The 20,417-nt window shown below is 38.5% G+C and overlaps 1 protein-coding gene across 7 annotated transcripts in view; it reads right to left on the reverse strand.

Moving 5' to 3' along the window:
• ABCD3 (ATP binding cassette subfamily D member 3) overlaps nt 1-20,417 on the reverse strand; it is a 45,766-nt gene that overhangs the window by 20,388 nt on the left and 4,961 nt on the right. Inside the window, exon 1 of one of the 7 annotated variants that reach the window (XM_027651770.1) lies at nt 7,167-7,294. The exons of 2 other annotated variants lie outside the window; for them this stretch is intronic. In XM_027651770.1, coding sequence (XP_027507571.1) covers nt 7,167-7,279 — 113 coding nt within the window. In that variant the 5' untranslated portion in view covers nt 7,280-7,294. Of the gene's footprint in view, nt 1-696; nt 761-817; nt 839-5,082; nt 5,166-6,521; nt 6,569-7,166; nt 7,295-20,417 lie in introns of those variants that run through there. 4 more of the 7 variants (XM_027651774.1, XM_027651773.1, XM_027651775.1 and 1 more) reach the window with 4 other exon arrangements.

Here is a 20,417-nt window from a genome sequence, read left to right on the forward strand (position 1 = left end):
CATAACATTTCTAACACTGAGTTAAGAACTGTAGAATTTATCATATTTTCAAGATACAACTGTATAAAGCCCTCAAAAAAACAATCTGAATTTGAGTGGATCGTGCTTTCAGCAGACACTTAGATTAAGTGACTTCTTGAGGCACCTTCTATCCTAAGTGATTTTTAAAAAGTATAAAGAAGTAAATTTTTTTTAAGAACATGAAGAGGCTAGAGGTATAATGGGACATGTATCACCTGAAGAAGTTTCAGGAAAAGCAGCATCTCAGATGTAGCCTGCTATCCATTATTTAACTGCACACAGCTTTTAGAGAAAACAGTGTAAAAGCAGAGAAAGGTATCAGCAGTACTGAGATGGTACAACTAGAGCAACCTTGTCATTCATACATGCATGGTAACTGAATAGCAACTCACTAAAAATAAGTAAATAGACAAGTAATTACCCAATAGACAGTAGACAATACAACAAAACACCTTTCTCCAACACTGAGAAACATGATCAGCCCAAACCAGTGAGATGTTTCAAAGAAACTAATAAAGAATTTTAGGACTCTGTACTGGCATTTGACAGCTGATTAAACTTCAAGGACAGCAGTGTAGCACAGGGGGGAAGCAGACGACTTGATAATACCATGAAATTTCAGTCTCCAAATAAGTACTGGTCACAGCACTCAGTCTTTTGACTCTGTTTACACACCAGCAAGGTTATTCTTTCCAAAGAAACGTGTGACAATACTGGTTACTCAAAAAGGATCATTCTCAACACCACTGAAGAAGAAACTACAAAAAGTCTTAAAGAGGCCACTGAGTCTACTTACTGAAAGGCCTCAGGCATACTAGTTCTGTGGTATTTATTAGCAAACAGGAAAAAGTTAAAGGATTACTGTCTTTAGAAATACCTGTCTCCATCCAGAACAAAGTTCAGAGGAAGCAATCTACACTGAGCTAAGCATAACAGGGAACTGAGATGAGAGTGACAAGCAAGACTTTCAGTTTAATGGCACGTCAAGAGGAAATAAAGGCTTGAAAATGTTGTGTTGTCCTTAACTGAAAAAACACCACAAATTTCATGTCATGCTACCTTCCTTCTGTAGAGTAGGATGACTAGTTTCTGCTCAACACAGTGCAAAGGAAGAATATCTGTTTTAGGATTAAGTGTAGCATTTCAAAGACTTGTTACCTATAGGCAACCTTTGTACTCTCCAGACCTTACATTCTGGAATGGCACTGGGCATTTTCCACAGCTTTAAAAAAAATACACAAGATAATAGTTTGTAATAGTTTGTGATTATTTGTGCAGTTTCAGGTTAGTTTTGCAAACAAGATAACTACTGAGACATTGCAAAGACAGAATAGAACGCAAATGATCAAAGACGTAATGCAACCATGTGAAGAAATAACAGCTATAATAAGAAAAGTGAGTTATCACTCACACCACACTCCCTAGCAGGCACAGCCTCACACTGCACACCCTGCACAGAGGAGTGCAGAGCAACAGCACAGTTATTTCAGGTCAAGGGCAGCAACCTTACTCGGAAGCCTGGGCTGTCCAAAAGCATGTCCGTTTGCACAGTACACCCTGAGCACACACAGAAACCAAGAGCACAATTTTCTTGGCTCTAGGTCAGTGCCTAGTTGCAGCATAACCAAAAATAATGTGAGGGGAATGGATTCAGGCAACCAAGAAGTGGACTCTGAGAAGGTCATAGACATTTATCTCACTGCAAGCAGGAGCTCTGAGTTGCTCTGCATTGCTAAAGCTCAAAGGTTTCCTTTGAGAAGGCAACAAAGCAGAACTGTTGTGGAGGACATTCTAAGTTTCAATAGAAGAATGCATCTCAGTAACAAAGTTTACATGTAAGAAAAACCTTAGCACTAATAATTTTGCCATAAGCTGTGCTCTGGCCTAAGCTGTGGTTGTAGCTCTCCTTCATAGATAACAGTGGAAAAAAACTTCTAGCCAGCTTCCTGAAAAAAAAAATAAATTTCACACTGTTACACACTTACACTAGATCTTGCCTTAGATAGCAAGCATTTTATGCACCTTAATAAGAGAGAAACCACTAATTAGCTACCCAGGCCCAAAACAAAGGCAGTCTAAATGCTAGGAGCAGGGCTGAGTCATCTGTTTTCTCCTGTCTCCATACCCTCCAGCTGAAGACAAGTTTTCTGAACCCCAGGCAGGTTTTTCTACAAGACTGGATTTTAGATGCATTTTCTAGTAATCATATCTGTATGTTTTGCCTTTTTTTTTTTTTTTTAATACTAGCAGTAGATCGAACAGTCAAATTCACATCCTGGGTAAACTTACTAAAATGTAGTTAGCATAGTTTTTGGTTTTGACATCTGTCACCTTTTACCCAAGCAACACGGGTTCCCTTTAATGATTTACATACATGAATGAAGTCTATTAATCCACAGCAACATAATTTCACCCTTTCTGTCAAACAGTCATGACTCAACTAGAACAGGTACTTCATGTGAAGTACACTAGCAAGGCTCACCCAAGCATCTTCAGAACCTAAGGAAATTATGCAAACTAAGAAGTGAGAATAACATCCTAAATATACAAAAATGGGGAAAAAATGCACTATTTGTTTCAAATTACAACTACCACTTGCTATGCTCAAACTCCTCTGTTATATTTGAAAGCTCCTCCAGTGCACTTGGATCAATCACTGCCAAACTGCAGGTTCACAGGCTGTGCAGCCGATGACACAAGCAGCGTGACATCCACTGTGAGACATCTGCTGCCACTGTCAGACGAGAGCAGCTGAGGAGCCTGGTGACAGGCAAGATGAAATGTGTAAAACCTATTTGATATACACTGTCTACAGCTCTGTTAACCTCTCTCCACTCAAGTGAGCTTTTCCCCTTGCTTTCGCCATGTCTAACCTCTAAGACCCCCAAGCATGCACTATGCTTGTTTTATGCAGTTTTTCCCCCCTCCAGAAGGGATGCCAAACACTTGGGTTTCAGAAGTTAAATTTTTACAAAATTGAGTCCATGTCCTAGCATCCTCTTGGATTCTAATGGACATGGATAGGTGATAGGGAAGGCCAGTGTGTCTAGGAACAGATTGTAAAATATTTTATTTTGTCATCTTTCCACAAATTATAAATTTTTTCCTATTAATTCCATTCTGTTTATTGCCTTTCCCTAATCTTGCAATTCCAAACTTTTTACCCTAATTACCTTCTATTACTTCTTTCAGTCCCTCCTTCCCCCAGAAAGCTATATGAATTAAATACCTTCTTTTTGAAAGTAATCCAAGTTCAGTCTCTGCTTGTGTAAGTACTTTATTTTAAAGTACATGGATATTTGGGAAAAATTCTCATTAGAGGGATAATGAAAAACATCCAGCTCTTTTACGTAACACCCCTCAAGGTTTTAATTCTGAAGCAATCAAATCTTAAGAAAATATTCTGTTGCTTCTTCTTTGAGGCAGGATTAGGGAAATGGAATAAACCGAATGGAGTGACTGTTATTTCTGCATCATATACCCAGGATAATGTAGTTTCTCAAAGAACATCTTATGACTCTGAAAAACCCAAATACTACAACCGAAGTCATCCTTCCATTTAGCTATAACAACTTCCACCCTTCCAAGAAGACATGCAGCTTTTCTAAGGAAACAGATTTTTTTGAGGACAGCAACCTGAATAAAGACACAACGCATTTTTCTCCATGCTTTACTCCAAAGTAGTAACGTGGAAAACTAACAAGTTACTATAAGTAGTCTGTTCTATATCATTCTACTTCGGAAGATTTCAGGAAGTTGTGATTAAAATGTATTGTAAACTGTGACACCACCTCTCAGTTCTGCAAAACTAACAAGCAATGTAATAGCTCTTACAGAAGAACATCTGTGACTAATCCAGCTACTACTAATTAAGTGATCTTTGACCTACTAAGGCACGTTGGCATAACATATACAGCTTAATTATTCATACATTACTACTTGATACGAGTTGCACTGGACCTTGCCCCTACTGTTTGACAGCAGAAAAGTAGGTAAAAGTTGCTACCTCTCCTTCCTGGTATCGTTTCTATAACTGGTAATTCTATATTAAAATTAACACATATACTATGAAGAGCCTGTCAGATAACTTTCTTGTTACACAGTCAAACACATTTGATTTGCTAAAACAAGACTTTCCTTTTTTTTTTTTCAATTTGTACATTATTTTACTTTTCAGCTTTGACCAGCAGCAGACCTACTGCTAACATTCCAGCAAAACTTAAAAAAAGCACACAAAATAAAACAGAAAACAGCTACTCCAGGAAAACATGATACAATAGCGTACATAGTTGATGTTCAAAATAAGGTATAAGTATAAACACTGAAATGTGTATTCTGAAACTACACGAGGAAGGAAGAAGTTTTGCAGGTAAAGTTGACAGTGGCACATGAACACTTCCATGATTCACTTGAATGTTAAGGCCAGTGTTTGGCTGTTTATATTCAAGTCTGTAACATTCACCTTTGCCCTTAGGAAGCTCAAAAGTAGACTTTCACCTTCCAGAATTCAAGAAGCTGAAATTTAGCTCACACTAACATGACACAACATTTTCAGGCATTATATACGAAGGTTAACAAAGGAATTCACACATATAAAACTAAATCACCACTATTCCTCATATCTTTTAGACAGTTAACCTCAAGCAGACTACCAGTCCTCTTCCAGACTATCTGGATTCCCAAATGAAATTCTTCTCCATAGGAATAAGTACAAAAATTGAGGACAGCCATACCCTCCCAACTTCTTTCTCTTCCCAAAGAGACAGGGAAATACAACACAAAAATTAAAGGGTGCACTAGGCGCTGGAGATTTTTATCATCACTGCATAAAGGTTGTGTGCTTGTTATTATATGTCAGCATCATATACCAGCATAAGAATGCTGAAATATGTAAAGATTTGGCATGATGACAATCCTTTGCAAAAGTATGCTCTAATTTACATTAGCAACAAAGCATGAAGAAATGAATGATACATGAAATAATGAGACTAAAGGAGGATGAGGCAACGGTAATAACCAGATGGTTTTGTCTAGGCTGGTGATATAGGCAAAGTAGCTTACCTACTGCCTAGTCTTGATAGGTAGCATTCTGTAAGGCTCCTGGCAAGGTTTGCCTCACAGGGAAACATGGAGAAAAGAACGAAGACCAGTGGGCAAAAACAATCCTCAAAATATCATTCAAGCAGCAGCACAGCTATTATTGAAACAACCGAATGTTGGACATTAGAGTTTGGAATCCACAGCCACAATATTCAGTACCACTAGTAAACAAGACCTAAGCAGTGGAGGGACTCAAAAGCATAAAGCAACACATAAACACAAGTGAAACAATCAAGTTTGCAAGCCTGGTACTTACTTCAGCAACTGCATTTCTAACAGATTCGAGAATGCAAAATGACTATAAAGAGAAGATTATAGAAGTAAGGGACAAAGGATCAGAAAGAATGCAGTTCAGAGAGAGGAAAAGGGACAGATGAGGTCAGGCTCTCACAAGTCCAGTCAATTGCTGAATTAGCTCGAATGTAATTCATAAGTTCTCTCCGCTTTCCAATTCTCACTGATCTCGTAATAGCGTTTGGTCCACCAAATACATATGAATGCCTCAGATTTTTAACACTGTACATAGCAAAATTCAAGATTCATAAAGGAAGGACACATTCCAAATACAGCATTAAGGCCAATGCTTACTTTCAGAACATTGACTCAAGCCAATACATGCATTGCCATTGTCAAATCCTGCAGATCAACATCAGAACACATACAAGCAAAATAGTTTAGTGGGGACAACCCAGGATCTACATAACATTTATTTCAGGGATAGGAAGATGACTCTAGACAAATTCTAGTCTTCTTCTATGAAATGAATGCTACTAGTAGCAGGAATATATTAAATGCACTTCAAAACTACACTGGACTTGCATCTATGTTTGAAGATGTGCTTCAATCTGAATGTAATCTGGTTTGTGTGCTCCAAGATCACCCCTCAATAAAGGCAGAGCAAGGTAAGTGTGGACAATTAAGATTCACTTTAAAAGAATATTCTTGATCTGACAACACACAGATGCTCCCAGAACGTCTGCATGGCCTAGTCTTTCTTACAAATACCACTACGATATATTAGGTGGGAAAATCTCACACTACAGCATAACTGTCCCAGCCCATTATTTTTGTGCCCTTCCACTCAGCTCTTCTCCTTTTTTACAACAGTATTTCACTAAATTAGGCAGAGATATCTGAAAAGAATCATCCCTCCCTGTGAGTTTCAAGAAGAGTAACTCTCAGCCACAGTTTGGGACCTCAAGCAAATGCATGAATTGTCAGCAATGCATCAGCGTCTGACATGTTGTATGACATTACTCAACTCCATGAAACTCTTACAGATATCGTGTATGAAACAATTTAGGTAAAATAAAACTGGATTGTTGCTTCATCACAGGTATGTTATTACAAAAGTCTGTTGAGTAAGTCCCTTTCACGAGTATCACTACAAGATACCTAACTGTAATATTGTAACATGCCAGGTCTTTAGCATATGGTCATAATCCTATAGCCAAAAATAAGAGTAGAATTGTGAAAGCATTGAGTCTGAGATACGTTCTTCATCCAGCACAGTTCATGGTACCAGTGCTTTGCAGAATATTAACGAATACACACCCGAGCAGCGTACACCTGTAAAGCAACCTCACAGGGAACATCACCAGATTCGGCCTCTTTGAAACTGTTGTCCGTGTTCCTTATTGTCACACGGCTGCATTCAAACAACACCTGAGATCCACGAACTGCCTATGCAGACACGGACATCCCTATAAGTCAGGTGTTAATGTTCACAGCCAGGAAAACAGAAAAAGCGAGCATAATTTGGGTAACAAGGTGGCTATGGCTGGACACTCACAAGAGGGGTACCGACCTCACCCCGGGGAAAGCGGTGGGGGAGCAACCTGAGCCCTGCACCCGGGAGCCTCCCCGGGCAGAGGGCGGCGGCGGCGGCAGCGCCCCTTGCGCGGCACAGGGACGCGGCCGCCCCTCCGCCGGGCCCAGGGCCGGGGAGAGCGAGGGCGAGCACAGCTCTGCCCGCTCCGGCCTCCCGGCGCCGGCCCCGCGGCTCGCGTGGCCCGGCCCGCCCCGCTCACCCGGTCCCCGCTCACCCGTGCTGCGCCGCCGCCCGCCGCTTCCCCAGCAGGCAGAGCAGCGCGCAGGCGGCGGCGGCCCCGGCGATGGCGGAGTGCCGCGCGGTCAGGAACTTGCTGTAGGCGGCCATGGCGAGCGCAGCGCGGAGCCGCCGATCAGCGCAGCCGAGCCGAGCAGCCGAGCGGGGGATGCCGGGAGGGGGCGGTGCCGCCCGGCCCCGCTCCGCCGGCAGGACGGGCCGCGCCGTGCCGGGTGCGGGTTGTGCAACGGGCCCGCGGTAATTACCGCTCCCTCGCCGTTCCCGGGCACAGGGCGCGCCCCCGCCGGCCGCGGGGAAGGGGTCGGGCCTGCCGCCGGCTGCCCTGGCCCGAGGTCGGGTTGAGGAGCCTGAGGCCGGGCCTCCTCCCGCAACCCGCGGGTTCACCTTCCCAGGCACCCTCGGCTCGGCACCTCCGGCCGCCTGGGGTCCGGTAATTCACTGCCACGGGGGTCTTTGTACAGGGGTACAGGGTGTTTCACAAGTGTGTATTAGGAATGACTTGTAAATGTGGTGACAATACTAAATTTATTTTTTTTTTAATTCAGAGAAACTATGATGCAAGTTTTGCCGTGTTTTCTTGTTCGGTTGGGGTTTTTTATTTAGTACCATGAGAGGCGCTGTTAAGACTGGCTGTCAGAGTGTGGAATGAGTTGTCACCCATCAAAGTTCAGGAAAACAATCCCTATAAGAGGCAGAACCACGCCAGGCACAGCGGGAGATACCAACCAGCCTTCTCCCACAAAACCAGTTATACTCGCACAGGTGCTTTTTCCAGCAGAATTAATAACAGGTTGCCAAGTTAAGCTGTACCAATAAAAACACCCATGCCAGCATAACTGTATTTACACTGGATCTTCCCTTGTGATCATATCCCTCAAACACCTGATAATGTATATGAAGTGGGTGTACTTTCCATAGGAACTGGTCACTCATATATTGAAAACCTGCGTTGATGTAATGGTTAACACTGAAACGACAAAACAATTTCTCTGATCAAACTTAAATGCAAATCAAAATGCAGTTAGAATCAATAGTATCTGTTTTTGGTCTCAAAAAAATGTTTTCATGCAGGCTTTTAAAAACATTTGAATACCTTTGAATACTGTGGTTTTGTTACCACAGTTAGAATCAATAGTATCTGGTTTTGGCCTCAAAAAATGTTTTCATACAGGCTTTAAAAACATTTGAATAGCTTTGAATGCTGTGGTTTTGTTACTGTAGTATAAAGTGTGCATCAGTGCATTTATCGAATATTCTTATTTCTTCCAAGTATGTCTGCCTGGAGTAGCAGGGCTGAAGCTGCAGTTTAAGAAGTAATCCCTGGATCTTCATTCTGAATCACCACATATACTTTTCTTACTTGCTCCCTCTCCCTATCCTTGGTATCATCAGACACTTTGGGGCAAGTTTATGTTTTGATATAAAAGCTGGAGTCTCAAACCAGCTTTTCTCAACCAGCTTAGTCTCAGCCCTAATTGTTAGCATTTTCTAGAGCAATAGAGTCAGGACTGCTGCATCTAGTTCTCTGGCACTTTTTCTGTGATCTTTGACAAATCAGTAATCTCCCTGCTCTATAATATTGCTGTACATTGGTGGTTTTGGTGGGGAGAGGGGATGCTAAAGTATTTGAAGTGTTTCAGATCCTCAGGAAAATATACAGCAGAATCACACAGCATTAATAAATTAATTTCATTTTATAACATGAATTTGTGAAAATATCTTGATTTTTAAAATCTTAGATACTTTGGCAGTAGGTAAATGGGAGAACCTAAGCAAGAGGTAGTTTCTTTATCAAAAGAAACTTCTTATACTAAAATCATTACAAAAATGAAAATTTCCAGAAGTTTTCTGGTTTATGAATCTTTGTAATACTGTTTTACTTCTACTTTTAATCTAAATTTCAGCGCAGAGATAAGAGCATTATGATATAGCTATGCTTTTCTTTACAAGTTCTTTTCCCTCTTTGAGCTTAGGTTGATTGTACCCTTCCACAGAACTTGCTATCTAACACCGTCTAACTTGTTTACATGAAATGTCCATCAGTTTGGGCCATGCCGACCTTTGCTGTTTGCATGTCTGCCTGACTCGCATTCTGCTGTTTGTCTGCCTCACTGTCCTTATCCCACTTTTTGACACTAGCCAATACCATGTCCTACTACATATTTTATTTCTCTTCTAACTTGTCTGTAAATAGTTTCACCTATTATCTTCTGGGAAACTTGTCTCATGCATCCAACCTTCCACTGTGTCTTCTACTACCTCCACTCTTGAAAGTTGCTTTTTTTTTTTTCAGAATAACTTTGTTAGCATGATTGATAAATGGGCACTTAGTTTAAAACATGAGGGTTTTATTGATCCATTATTTCATCAGTTTCCAACAAAACTCATGACTAAGCATATCCTTGATAAAATGACACACGTTGATCAAACGCTTTTGTGATACAAGCTCCTTTTTTTTTTGTCTTGAATTTGAGATCTGCTGCATTTCCTTACTTTATACTTTGCAGCCATCTTGCTTTCTTGGTATTCTTGGTACCAGTCAACTGTGAGGCTTTTCCAAGGTAGCAGATAAGAGCAACATTAATTCAAATGTATCTCCAATGTAAAAGCTAGTGTTGGAATGGTAGCTTGGAAGTAACAAAGAGTAGCATCTCTTCACTTGTGTTAGTACTACTGTGTGTAAGTTCTCTGAAAAAGCAAGGTCAAATTGGCAACTGTACTTTTAATATGGTCCATGGTATGGTTCAAACTTCTTACTAACTATGTAGGGACATCCATAGAAAGCAAGCTATTTAAATGAGAAAGTGCACTCTGGAAGACTGAAGCCTGTAGGAAGATGCACATTTACTATTAAAGCCTTAAATCTCCTAATAGACATCATGAGGCCTCAACATCAAGGGATAGGCTGTGGTCCTGTATCTGAATTGTTAAGCAGTGTTATCTTCATAAGCAGTTTTTCCATATCCCAATTTAAAAAACAAAGTCTGATTAATAAAAAGCAGTAATAAAATTCCTAAACAGTTCAGATTCTCAATTCATGTCCTTACCCAATCTTGGTTTAGACCCTTGAGTCAAAGTCAGAAATATAAGAAATTGTTATGGAGTGAATATTTTGTCCTACTAATAGTTATGTGGATACATTTTTTTAATGGAGTCTAGGTTACCAAATAAGAAGATGCTCTGATTTGGTTTCTCCCAGAACAGGAAGAACCAGTATTATTTGCTTTTGGCACTTGGCATACAACACCCAACTATATTCTGAGAACAACGTGTCATCTAATAACTAAATGAAAAATCTTGTTGTTTATTGTAGGTCCAATGTAACATATATTAATATCACAGAGAGCAATTTACAAATGTTGTGAAAGGTGGCAGAAGAATGAGATTAATTTATGTAAGTTGAGGTAAACTGTAAGATGCAAACTGTGTATCATGTATGTTAGTTAAGTTTGAAGGTGATTTGTGTAGTGCTGGACTCCATTCCGTAGACTTAGATTTGCTTAATTTTTAAGTCTGTATCGATTTGGTAGGATTGTTCACTTGTTTAATGATAAGTAAAGTACTATGATATTGAAAACTTAATAACTAGTGGAGTAAGAGGGAAAGTTCGAGGAATTGATGTGATCTCTTGTGAAATCTGTGTTATCTCCTAGTTATATCTCTTAGTTGTAGAATCTGGCATGGTTTGCAGGGAAATTAATGAACTTCTTTATTAATGCTGTGATCAGCATTAAGTGATAAGGTTTTGTCATTCTGCTGAAGTGCTATATCAGAGTATTAAGTTTGTTGGTTGATTTTTAACAGAAGGAAGTTACACATCTGAAGTTGAGCTACATTTTATCATGTATCAGTTCATATATGTGCAAATGTGGGTATATGAATAATGATACAGATTATTCCCAATGACAGCCTCATCAATACAACTTACATCTGCAAAATGGTATCATTATGTGTATAATCACTTTGTAGAACTTCAAACTCCAGTGCGGGTGAAGTAGTGTGGATATGGTATCAGCCACTAAAAACCCATAAGCCTACACCTCCATGAAACATATGCTGATTATAACACAGGTTTGATCTTCAGAGTGGGGCCTACAGGGTGAAATTGAAATAGATATAAACTTTCTTTGATCTACAGAACACAGAGAGAAGACATGCTTCCATTTCTTTGTATCTCCTGTTTTCTCTTCTTTTTCTTGCCCCTTTCTTACCTCCTGCTTGCCCTCAGATGATTGGGGTGTTACAGGAACTTAAGATGTGAGAAACTAGTCTTTCTGAGCAGTAAGTAAAATAGGGGGATAGTGTGGGCAAAAGAAGATAAGTGGTGTATAGAAAAAAAAAATACTTAGAGATCTTAGGATGTACAGAGCATTGGCTTTTAAATATATTGGTGCTTGCAGACTTTCAGTGCCATTACTGCTTCACTTTCCCAGTCTGTGGGGATAGGGGTACTTTCCTAATCTTTATTAACTGACACCATATCCTACAAGAGTTTAATTGCTACACACAAGTCTCCTTCGTGCAATTCCTTGATTTCTGATTATTTTTTTGCTTTAAATACCTGGGTTTTCTGACATGACTGTGATCTATCCTCTATAAAAACAACTCTTACCTCTACTTAATACCTCATGCCTTTTCAAAATAAAGATGACAGATCATTTTTTATAATCACAGCTCATAAATTTAGAAGTCCAGGTGAAAATGCAAAAGTACATAGGACTTATTAGACTCAGAAATTATGTGGTCTTCTCTCTGTACATGGATAGTATCAGATATTCTGAGAGACGGTATAGACTCCACATATCTGCTTTCCTAGTGGATTTTACTCTAATTTCAAACATTTACACACTGATTTAGTTCTAAAGTATGTTGTTTGACACCCATTCTAGATTTTGTTGTCATTAAGTATTATAATTACTCATATTCTGATGGTTCAGAAAACACACTGATATTTCAGATGAGAGAAAAAAACTGATTTGTACTAAGAATTCAGTTTTCTTTTGCTTTCCTTGTTAGTTGGCATCTGGTTCTGACTTTTCTTTCTGACAGAAAGATGTCTCAACTGAGCTGTTCACATTGATGCTTAGAATGCTGATACTCCTTTTGTGAGTCAATTTTGTTGGACAACCTGTGTAAAAAACAGAAAATGCAGTACTCTGCATTTCTGAACAGTCAGTGTCAGTTGGCATTTTGAGCTTCTCTTGCCTACTTTGTTTGGATTAGGTGAGTGGGTAGTAAAATGGTAACAGAAACTAGATGTTCCTGTTTAGCTTGTTCAGGTTTTTTTCCTGAAGTGGATTAGAACTCAGTTTGATCTTGATAGCTTTTGGTGATCTGACAGCCAAAGTATTTCACTGCTCAACATTTATTTCTAGCTTATCTCAAATATTGTTTTATTAGATACATAATGAATTGGAGATCAGAAGCCTTATTGCACATAGAATAATTTATGGTTCAAAAAATGTTCAGTTTTCCATCAAAAAGTGAGAAAACTGAAAGAAATTTTTAAGTAACATTTTACAGAAAAGGAATTCGTGAACAGTACCATGGATCTTTGCAAAGTCAAGTTGTCAAGTTTGATATCTGAATGTGCTGAATTCAGTAATTTAAACAAAGGCATTTAAAATAGATTTACAACTAACGTCTCTTTCCTAGGTAGAGCTCTAATTTTTTTATTGAGATTGTCTCATAATTCCTTTATAAGTAGAGTTTTTCAGCTGCTTGTATCTTTGTTGATTAATATATTTGCTCATTTATAATGATGCAAAGTGAAAGTTGGCATAAATTTTCTGTCTCAGCTTAGATATTAATTTTTTTAATGAAAGATGCCATGCCAGTATGGTCTAATTATTTCCCAGAATCAAGCAACAGAAAAATAAATTACTTTAAACATATTAATAAAATGTAAAAAGCTTTTAGGCACTTGTATTTCATCACCATGCTTTGCAATGCAGAGTTGAATTTGGCAGACACTAGCTTATATGAAAGATATAACTTTTGAAAAGCTATGTCATCATCACTGTTAATGCTATGGTTCCTTCTTATTTCAGGTGATGCAGCTTGAATTGTTAAAACTGTTCAAAAAAGGAATCATATCACTCATATTTGGTCAAGAGATAACAGACATTAGGTTGGAGCCATAATAACTTAATCAGACCCATCTTTCTGTTTTCCAGGAGCCATTGCCATCATGGTGATGTGTTCTTTAAACAAATATAATTTGGTCTTAACATTGGTAATGTAGAAAGGACACTAATGTAACAGAACAAGGCTTTTAATACATTCTATGTGCAGATCTATTTGCTTAGTTAATCACTGTCAAGATCAGTAGGGAGGGTCCAATTTTAAACTCATCAAAACTCTTCTCCCTGTTGTCATATTCCTGGAAACTGATACCTCCTGCTTCCTCTCACTACAGAGACTTTCAAACTATTTAGTATAAAGTGCATGTTATACACTAAACTTCTCTCCTTGGCAAGTGATAATCATTGTTTTGAGTCAATATAGTTCAGATCTTTTTTGAGAATTAAGGTAGAATTAGAATTTCTTCCCTGTATGCAATACTTTGCATTTATTAACACACAGATTTGATTACCATTTTGCTACACACTTCAGCACACTCTGAAGAAAGATAGAAGATGGAGGAGCAATGTTGTAACTTGAAGTGGATTTCTGAAATCAAAGTCCTGTCTCCACCCATTGTTTCACAAGTTGGTGATTATTATAGGAGCCCTTCTGATTAACCATGTCAGAGACACTGAGCATTCCAGGAGCCTAATGGTCTGCTCTTATACACTAAGAAGAAGTCACATATGATATTCACTTACTCCTTCACACTGCCAAATTACTGACTTTTCAAAAATAGATTCGTGTGCCTTCTGTAACAACTCTTGACTTTAGGCTACCAGCAGAGCTGGAGATTCTATCCTTCGGTGTGTTCACGTCCCTCACAGCTCCTGCTGCTAAGCAAACTGCATCACTGTAGAGCAACCATGCAGCATCCATTTCCTTACAGGTCCTGTTATCCAGCCTTACAGATCATGTTATCCAAGTCTCTGCAACCTTCCTCCATACAGACTGAGCAGTCAGCTGTTGATCAAATACTATGCAGGCTCAAAGGCTTTTCCTGCAGTGGGTGCTTTACACCAAAATGCAGTTCAAAATGGGGACTGAACATAAGTAACAGTTTTTGACTTTAAGAATTATCCTACTGATTTGAATGCAGGCAGATAAACCAGATGAGGGGTGAAAGGAATGCATTAGGATGAGGCAAGACTGAGACTGGAAGATAAATGGCTTGACAAGAAATCAGTGAAGAAGGGCTACAGAAACTGGAGTGGCTTAGCAAGACGGTATTTAGAAAAGGAGTCTGAGCCACCTTGGGTCAGGAAGCCAGTGGAAGGAGGACCGAGAGACCAGTTGAACAAGGAGATTACATAGGCTGAACAATGATTCTGGTATTAGGAGGGAATTAAATCATTAGACAAGAAAAGCAGAGTGGATATGTGTTGCAAAACAAGAGGGTGACTCTTAGAGCTATGAGTAAAACAGAAAGGAGGGATTTCGAGCTAACTAGCTGGAGAAAAAAAGGACTGAGAGAAGACATGACGGGGGAATCATGGTAGGAGTTCAAGTTCAGTTCTTAGAATCACAGAATCATTTAGGTTGGAAAACACTTTTAAGATCATTGAGTCCAATGATCTTAACCCAGCACTGCCAAGTCCGCCGCTAAACCATGTCCCTAAGTGCCACATCTACGTGTCCTTTGCATACATCCAGGGATGTGACTCAACTACTTCTCTGGGCGACCTGTTCCAATGCTTGACAGCTATTTTGGTGAAGAAATTTTTCCTAATATCCCATCTAAACCTCCCCTAGCGGATCTTGAGGCCATTTCCTCTTTTTTTTTTTATTTTTAAAGAAAGGATGTCACTACTACCTGTTATTACTATTACTACTACTTATTAATATTATGTATTGCTATTAATATATGTTAATAATTTTTGCTACTAATTTATTAATATTATATCTTGCTGCTTACAGGGCATTTTAGTCTAGCTCATGTCAACTGGAAATTAAAATTTTAAACTGAATTTATCAGGAGATCTAATGGACATAGCTGTATAATGTGATACCCATTAGGATAGTTGCCTTCATGCTATACAGGTCAGTGTTTTACATGTTTTAGAAAAAAATGTTGAAAGTTTCTGGAGTTATATAGATAGACATATGTGTACATGTACATGTATATGAATAAATACACAGATTCATAGGCACCCTTTTCCTTTTTTGATACAAAAAATAAATTAATGTTTATTTCAAAGGAAAAAAATAAATAGTGAAGTTTTATCATGTTCTAGCAGAAGGAAGAAAAATATTACTCTTCAGCCTTCAGGGGTAAAATTGCATGTCTCTAACCAACGTGAGAAAATTCTCTGTTCCTTCCTACATAGAGCTACACCCTAAGCCACAGCTGAAAGCTCATCCTCTCTGCCTGCCAGCTAAGGCACAGTTTATAAGGTAGAGCAGCATTCTTTGCTCCAGCTCATCAAGGCTGAACCCACACAGTCCATCTTAATGCAGAACACATAAATAGAAGATACACAGTTTAACTATTAAGTAAATAATCATCCAAATTACATCATTCCAAGTCAAAACTCAGCTGCCAATTGCCGTGTTATCTGAAATGAGAGTGAGTTTTTACCACAAGTAAAGACATGTTTCCATGTTATTGTCACATCTTAGTTAATGCACTGAATGTTCACATGCTAATATATTTCACACTAACTTGGTGGGAATAGCATAAACAGGCAGCAGAAGCAACCAAATACTAACTAGGAACCAAAACTCTAATAGTTGTGTATAACTAAGCAAAAAGAAATATAAACTTAATATTCCTAATTATTTCCCTAAACTTGGTTGTGCCAGATATTTTACCTTCAGAAACACCTGTGCTGTAATTTTTAATCTTATTATATATTTCTTTTTGTAATCTGAAATTGTAAATCATAGGGCTTGACTCACATAACTATCGGGGTAAATGAGAAGCAGAGCAGTTGCGTTGTGTGGATTGTGTTTTTGAAATACCTTTCTGCCCAAGAAGACCTGCAGTCTGGCAGAAGAGGAGGGTGAATTACTAAAAGTAGGCAAGAGATCAATACATGCAAGTACTGAGTAATTCTTGCAGGCGCATTTTGCAAGTTTAATTCAGGCACCGTTGAAATTGCTATTTTTCAGGTGGGTGCTCAACAGGCTCCTCTTCTGCGCCATCTCACAGCTTAAAGCAATTGTTCCAATTACAGGAGGACCATCACATGTTAAGAAACATAAGTCTCTACTTCTTTCAAGATCATTTCAGTAAGGAAAAACTGAAGCTTTTGTTCATAACAGAAATAAGATCTGTGTAGCGATGTAGCACAACCATAGCCTCTGCTGCTGAGAAGGGAATATCTGTGAGGAAAAGATTACATGCCTGAATAATGTACAACCTTAGGGAAAGCAGAACACTGACTTCTACATTGGAAGAAGGAGGAAAGCAAAGTAGTAATTGAAATCTCAGAAAAGAAGGTTGAAATGAGCAACAAAAGTCTAGGGAAGGAGGATGGAGAAAAGGGAGAGGTTTTTACAATCTAATTTAAAGTCATGATGGTTGTTCCTGAGAATTTCTAGAGGTGGATAATGGAACCGCTCATTCGCAGTAGCAAGTCTTAGACTACAAGTTTATTTGATTCAGTTGTGGTCACATAAGCAGTACCTTACTGGTTCAATAAACTTTAATTCATCTTCCAAACTTTCACATAACGATCCCAACTAACCTTAAGGTTCTTCTCCAAAAATTCTAAATTCATCATCTTTCTTTTGAATGCAAAATGCAATTCCACCATGAACGTAGTGCTAATATTTTAAGGATATTTTTGCTTTTGCTCTTGGAGTTTGCTGTATTTCAATAAAACAGCAATAAGTTGCAAGAGCTATTAGAAGAATGGAGCAAACGTGAGAATAGTGATTAAAGTGATCTAAGATTTGCCTTAAAGCTACACAGTCTCTTCCAACATAATGGAATACTTCCACTTCTTGGAATCAACCATTTTTTTCTGCATGATATTAATGACATCTTCTAACTTTATTTTTTTTTGTCAACAGAGCACTGGTACCATTTATGTAAGGTCACTAATGACTATATTGGATTCACGATTAAAAATCATTCAGTATCTTACTGCTTTTACCCAGTTCCTTCCCTGTACTGTAATTCATATAACAATTAGCAGCTTTCCCAACTTAATAAATTTCTGAGTGGCACCATATAATGTGTTTTATTAAGGTTCATTTCCATAAAGTGTGTCCCATTGTCTTTGCCTAGAAAATCAATCAATTTCCTCAGATTATTTTTGAGGAAAGTCCAGCTAAATCAAATATAATCTGGTGTATTCTGATTACTCACCACTTCACTATTTGCTTTAAATTATTGCAGACAACTCAAATTCAGGGACTTTTGAGACATGAATCACTTCTCTCCCTTCCTTTTACAGTCAGATGCCTTATTGCCTCTTCTCCAGTTGTATACCACCCTAACTCTACTGGAAATATTTCCCACAGAACCAATCCCACAGTCATCTTATTCTATTTTTTTCAGAATTATTGAACGAATATTTGCAGCCTATATGAGTATTTCTTCTTCAAATATATATCTCCCAATTCTATATTTTATTTGCATTTATACTATAAATTTGTATTAATATACTATAATATTTGAATCAACTTTAGGAGAGTAGGGAAAACTCCCTTCCCTTCAAATCACTTTCCCAAGGACAAGGTGAAACTTTGCTAGAGTAGCCAGTGTGATACTTAGCCACAGAAAGAGACATGAAACTAAAGCTCCAGACCATCCTCTGCTCCACCCCTGTTCCTGGCGGAACAGTCACAGGCAGGTAACAGCAGCTGGAAGAGCAATCAAGAGCTGTGCAAGTGCCAGGTGTGCCACAGGATGGTGCCACAGGGTTAGATTTGTACATGACTCAGCTGCTGCTTGAGTTGAGTTAAAAAAACCAAATGCTAAAGGGAATTCTGATGTACACTTCATGGCCGGCAGTATCTGCATTTGACAGATAATTTAAATTCTACACGTGAGTTTGCTATTTTCTTTACTCATTTGATCTTCATTCCCAAATCTCATATGTGTATGGGGTGACTGTGGACTTATTACAGCTAAAGTGAACATCTGTACAGTAGGGGCTTATTGCTGATGAAACAGCATAGCCCTCTTTGCCTTCATAACTTTGATTTTCTGGAATACCTGTAAAACACATTGTGCAGAAATAATTTTAGTAGTCCAACTATGGAGCTAATGATCTACAGATCTCTTTTAGTTTAATTTTCCAAAGATTAATTAAATTAGTGTATTCCTTCTGCTATTATAATAGCAAACCAGTCTAATGTTGGTCTGCTTTGGGTAATGTTTCAGTAGTTTTGGGAGTAATGAAGAAGCATATTGGTACATGACACCTGAGAAATAGGTATTCCATTCCTTTCCTGTGGTATAATAAGGTTCTTTACACAAAGAAAAAATATTTTCAGGGAAACAACTGTTTTCAACTCTATTCCAGAGTTTTTATCTATAACAACATGAATGTTTCACTTCACTTGGAACAGAATCAGGCAACACAAGCAAGCTTTTAAATTGTATTACAAAATACTTCATAAAATATAGTAGGAATAGAGCAAGTGCATAAGAAGGAAAAACTACTTGTTTTGGAGTTCCTACACTTACATATTTTAATGTTTCTAGTCTAACTGTCTAATTGGAAAAAGTATAATTTTTTTGGTTTACTACTAATTTAGGATTTGAATCTTGAGACCCCTCTTGGCATTCTGTGTGAACGGTAACTACAGAAATGAGAAATTTTGACCCAGAGTACTGGTTGACAATGTTTTGTGACAAGAATTTTTTATTGTCTGAATAGCTTTGCAAAATTTCAGCTGCCTGGTGGAATAACACTGCACATCTGATCATGAATTGTTACAGAAATTTACCTTTTTCACCACTAGTGAAAGCAAACCAGCAACACTCCCTTCTCCATGCAGACCTTTCATTGTAAGGAAGCAATTAAAGATTTCACTCATAACCACAACATATTACAATAAACAGTTCTTCATGTTTCTCATATCTGTTCTAAGTCTTTAGGGAGTAATTACATTTGATGACACTTAAAGACTCGAACTTTTATAGGCACAGTTACACCCAAGAAACTCATAAATCTTCATATGCAAATGAGCCCATGAAACTGCTCATGACCATCGGGCTGGGTGCTTAACCCACTTTCATCAGAAAGAAATCGTAGTGTCTCACTCCAGAGGTGCTACATTAACTGACAGGAATTCAGGCAGTGGCCTCCAGGTGAAGACAATTAAGCTATTCTACCAGATCTGGAATGTGTTGGGAGCAATTCAGTGACTGGTTATAAAGGAAGGAAGGAAGGAATGTGTCCTGCTTTTCCTTGTTAGGGCTTGCTACCACCCTAGGGATAAGGGAACTGTTTATTTTCCTCCTGGAGGGAAGGGAAAAAAAAAAAAAAGGTTTTATGTTGGATGTGAAACAGGTGACCTGAACAGCTTAACCCTTTTAACCCTTCTTACTGTATCTTATATATTCAACAGCATTCCTTTTCACAGCTTTTTTTCTCTTTTTAAATTGCATGGATGCAAAGCAGAAAAAATCCAATCCACTTTATCATTTGCCTGTAAGCTTCTCTGTCCATATGGGGGGCTACAGGAAATCAGTGCTTAACCATTGGAATAACAAAAAAAATAGTAAATTAAAAAGAAATCCATTTATGTTATGCATTCCCAGTGCAGAGATACAGGTCCAGAGTGGTTGCAGATTCTCCCATATTTGGTAACACTGCTACTGCACACTGAAAATTGAAAACAGAACTTCACAAAAAGGGAAAAAAAAATCAATGGAATTTTAACTACAGCCCTGTGCACTCTGGCACCATGGTAAACCACACAGAGCACAAGCAAGTATGCTATAATGCATTTTGAACACGTCTTCCTGTGGTCATTTTGATGTTCAAAACCATATGCTGCTGCTATTTCCTTCTCTTTTCCAATTCATTTCACTTGTTACACAGTGGCATTGATGGAAGACCCATTCCTGCAGCTTGTTCCAATAGAGCCTGTCTTCACAGAACAGGTTTTGTGGCAGGAGCCAGATTCAGAAACCAAGAAT

The sequence above is a fragment of the Corapipo altera genome, unplaced genomic scaffold (genome assembly GCF_003945725.1).
Source record: "Corapipo altera isolate COAL_440 unplaced genomic scaffold, ASM394572v1 57, whole genome shotgun sequence".
NCBI classification, from domain to species: domain Eukaryota; kingdom Metazoa; phylum Chordata; class Aves; order Passeriformes; family Pipridae; genus Corapipo; species Corapipo altera.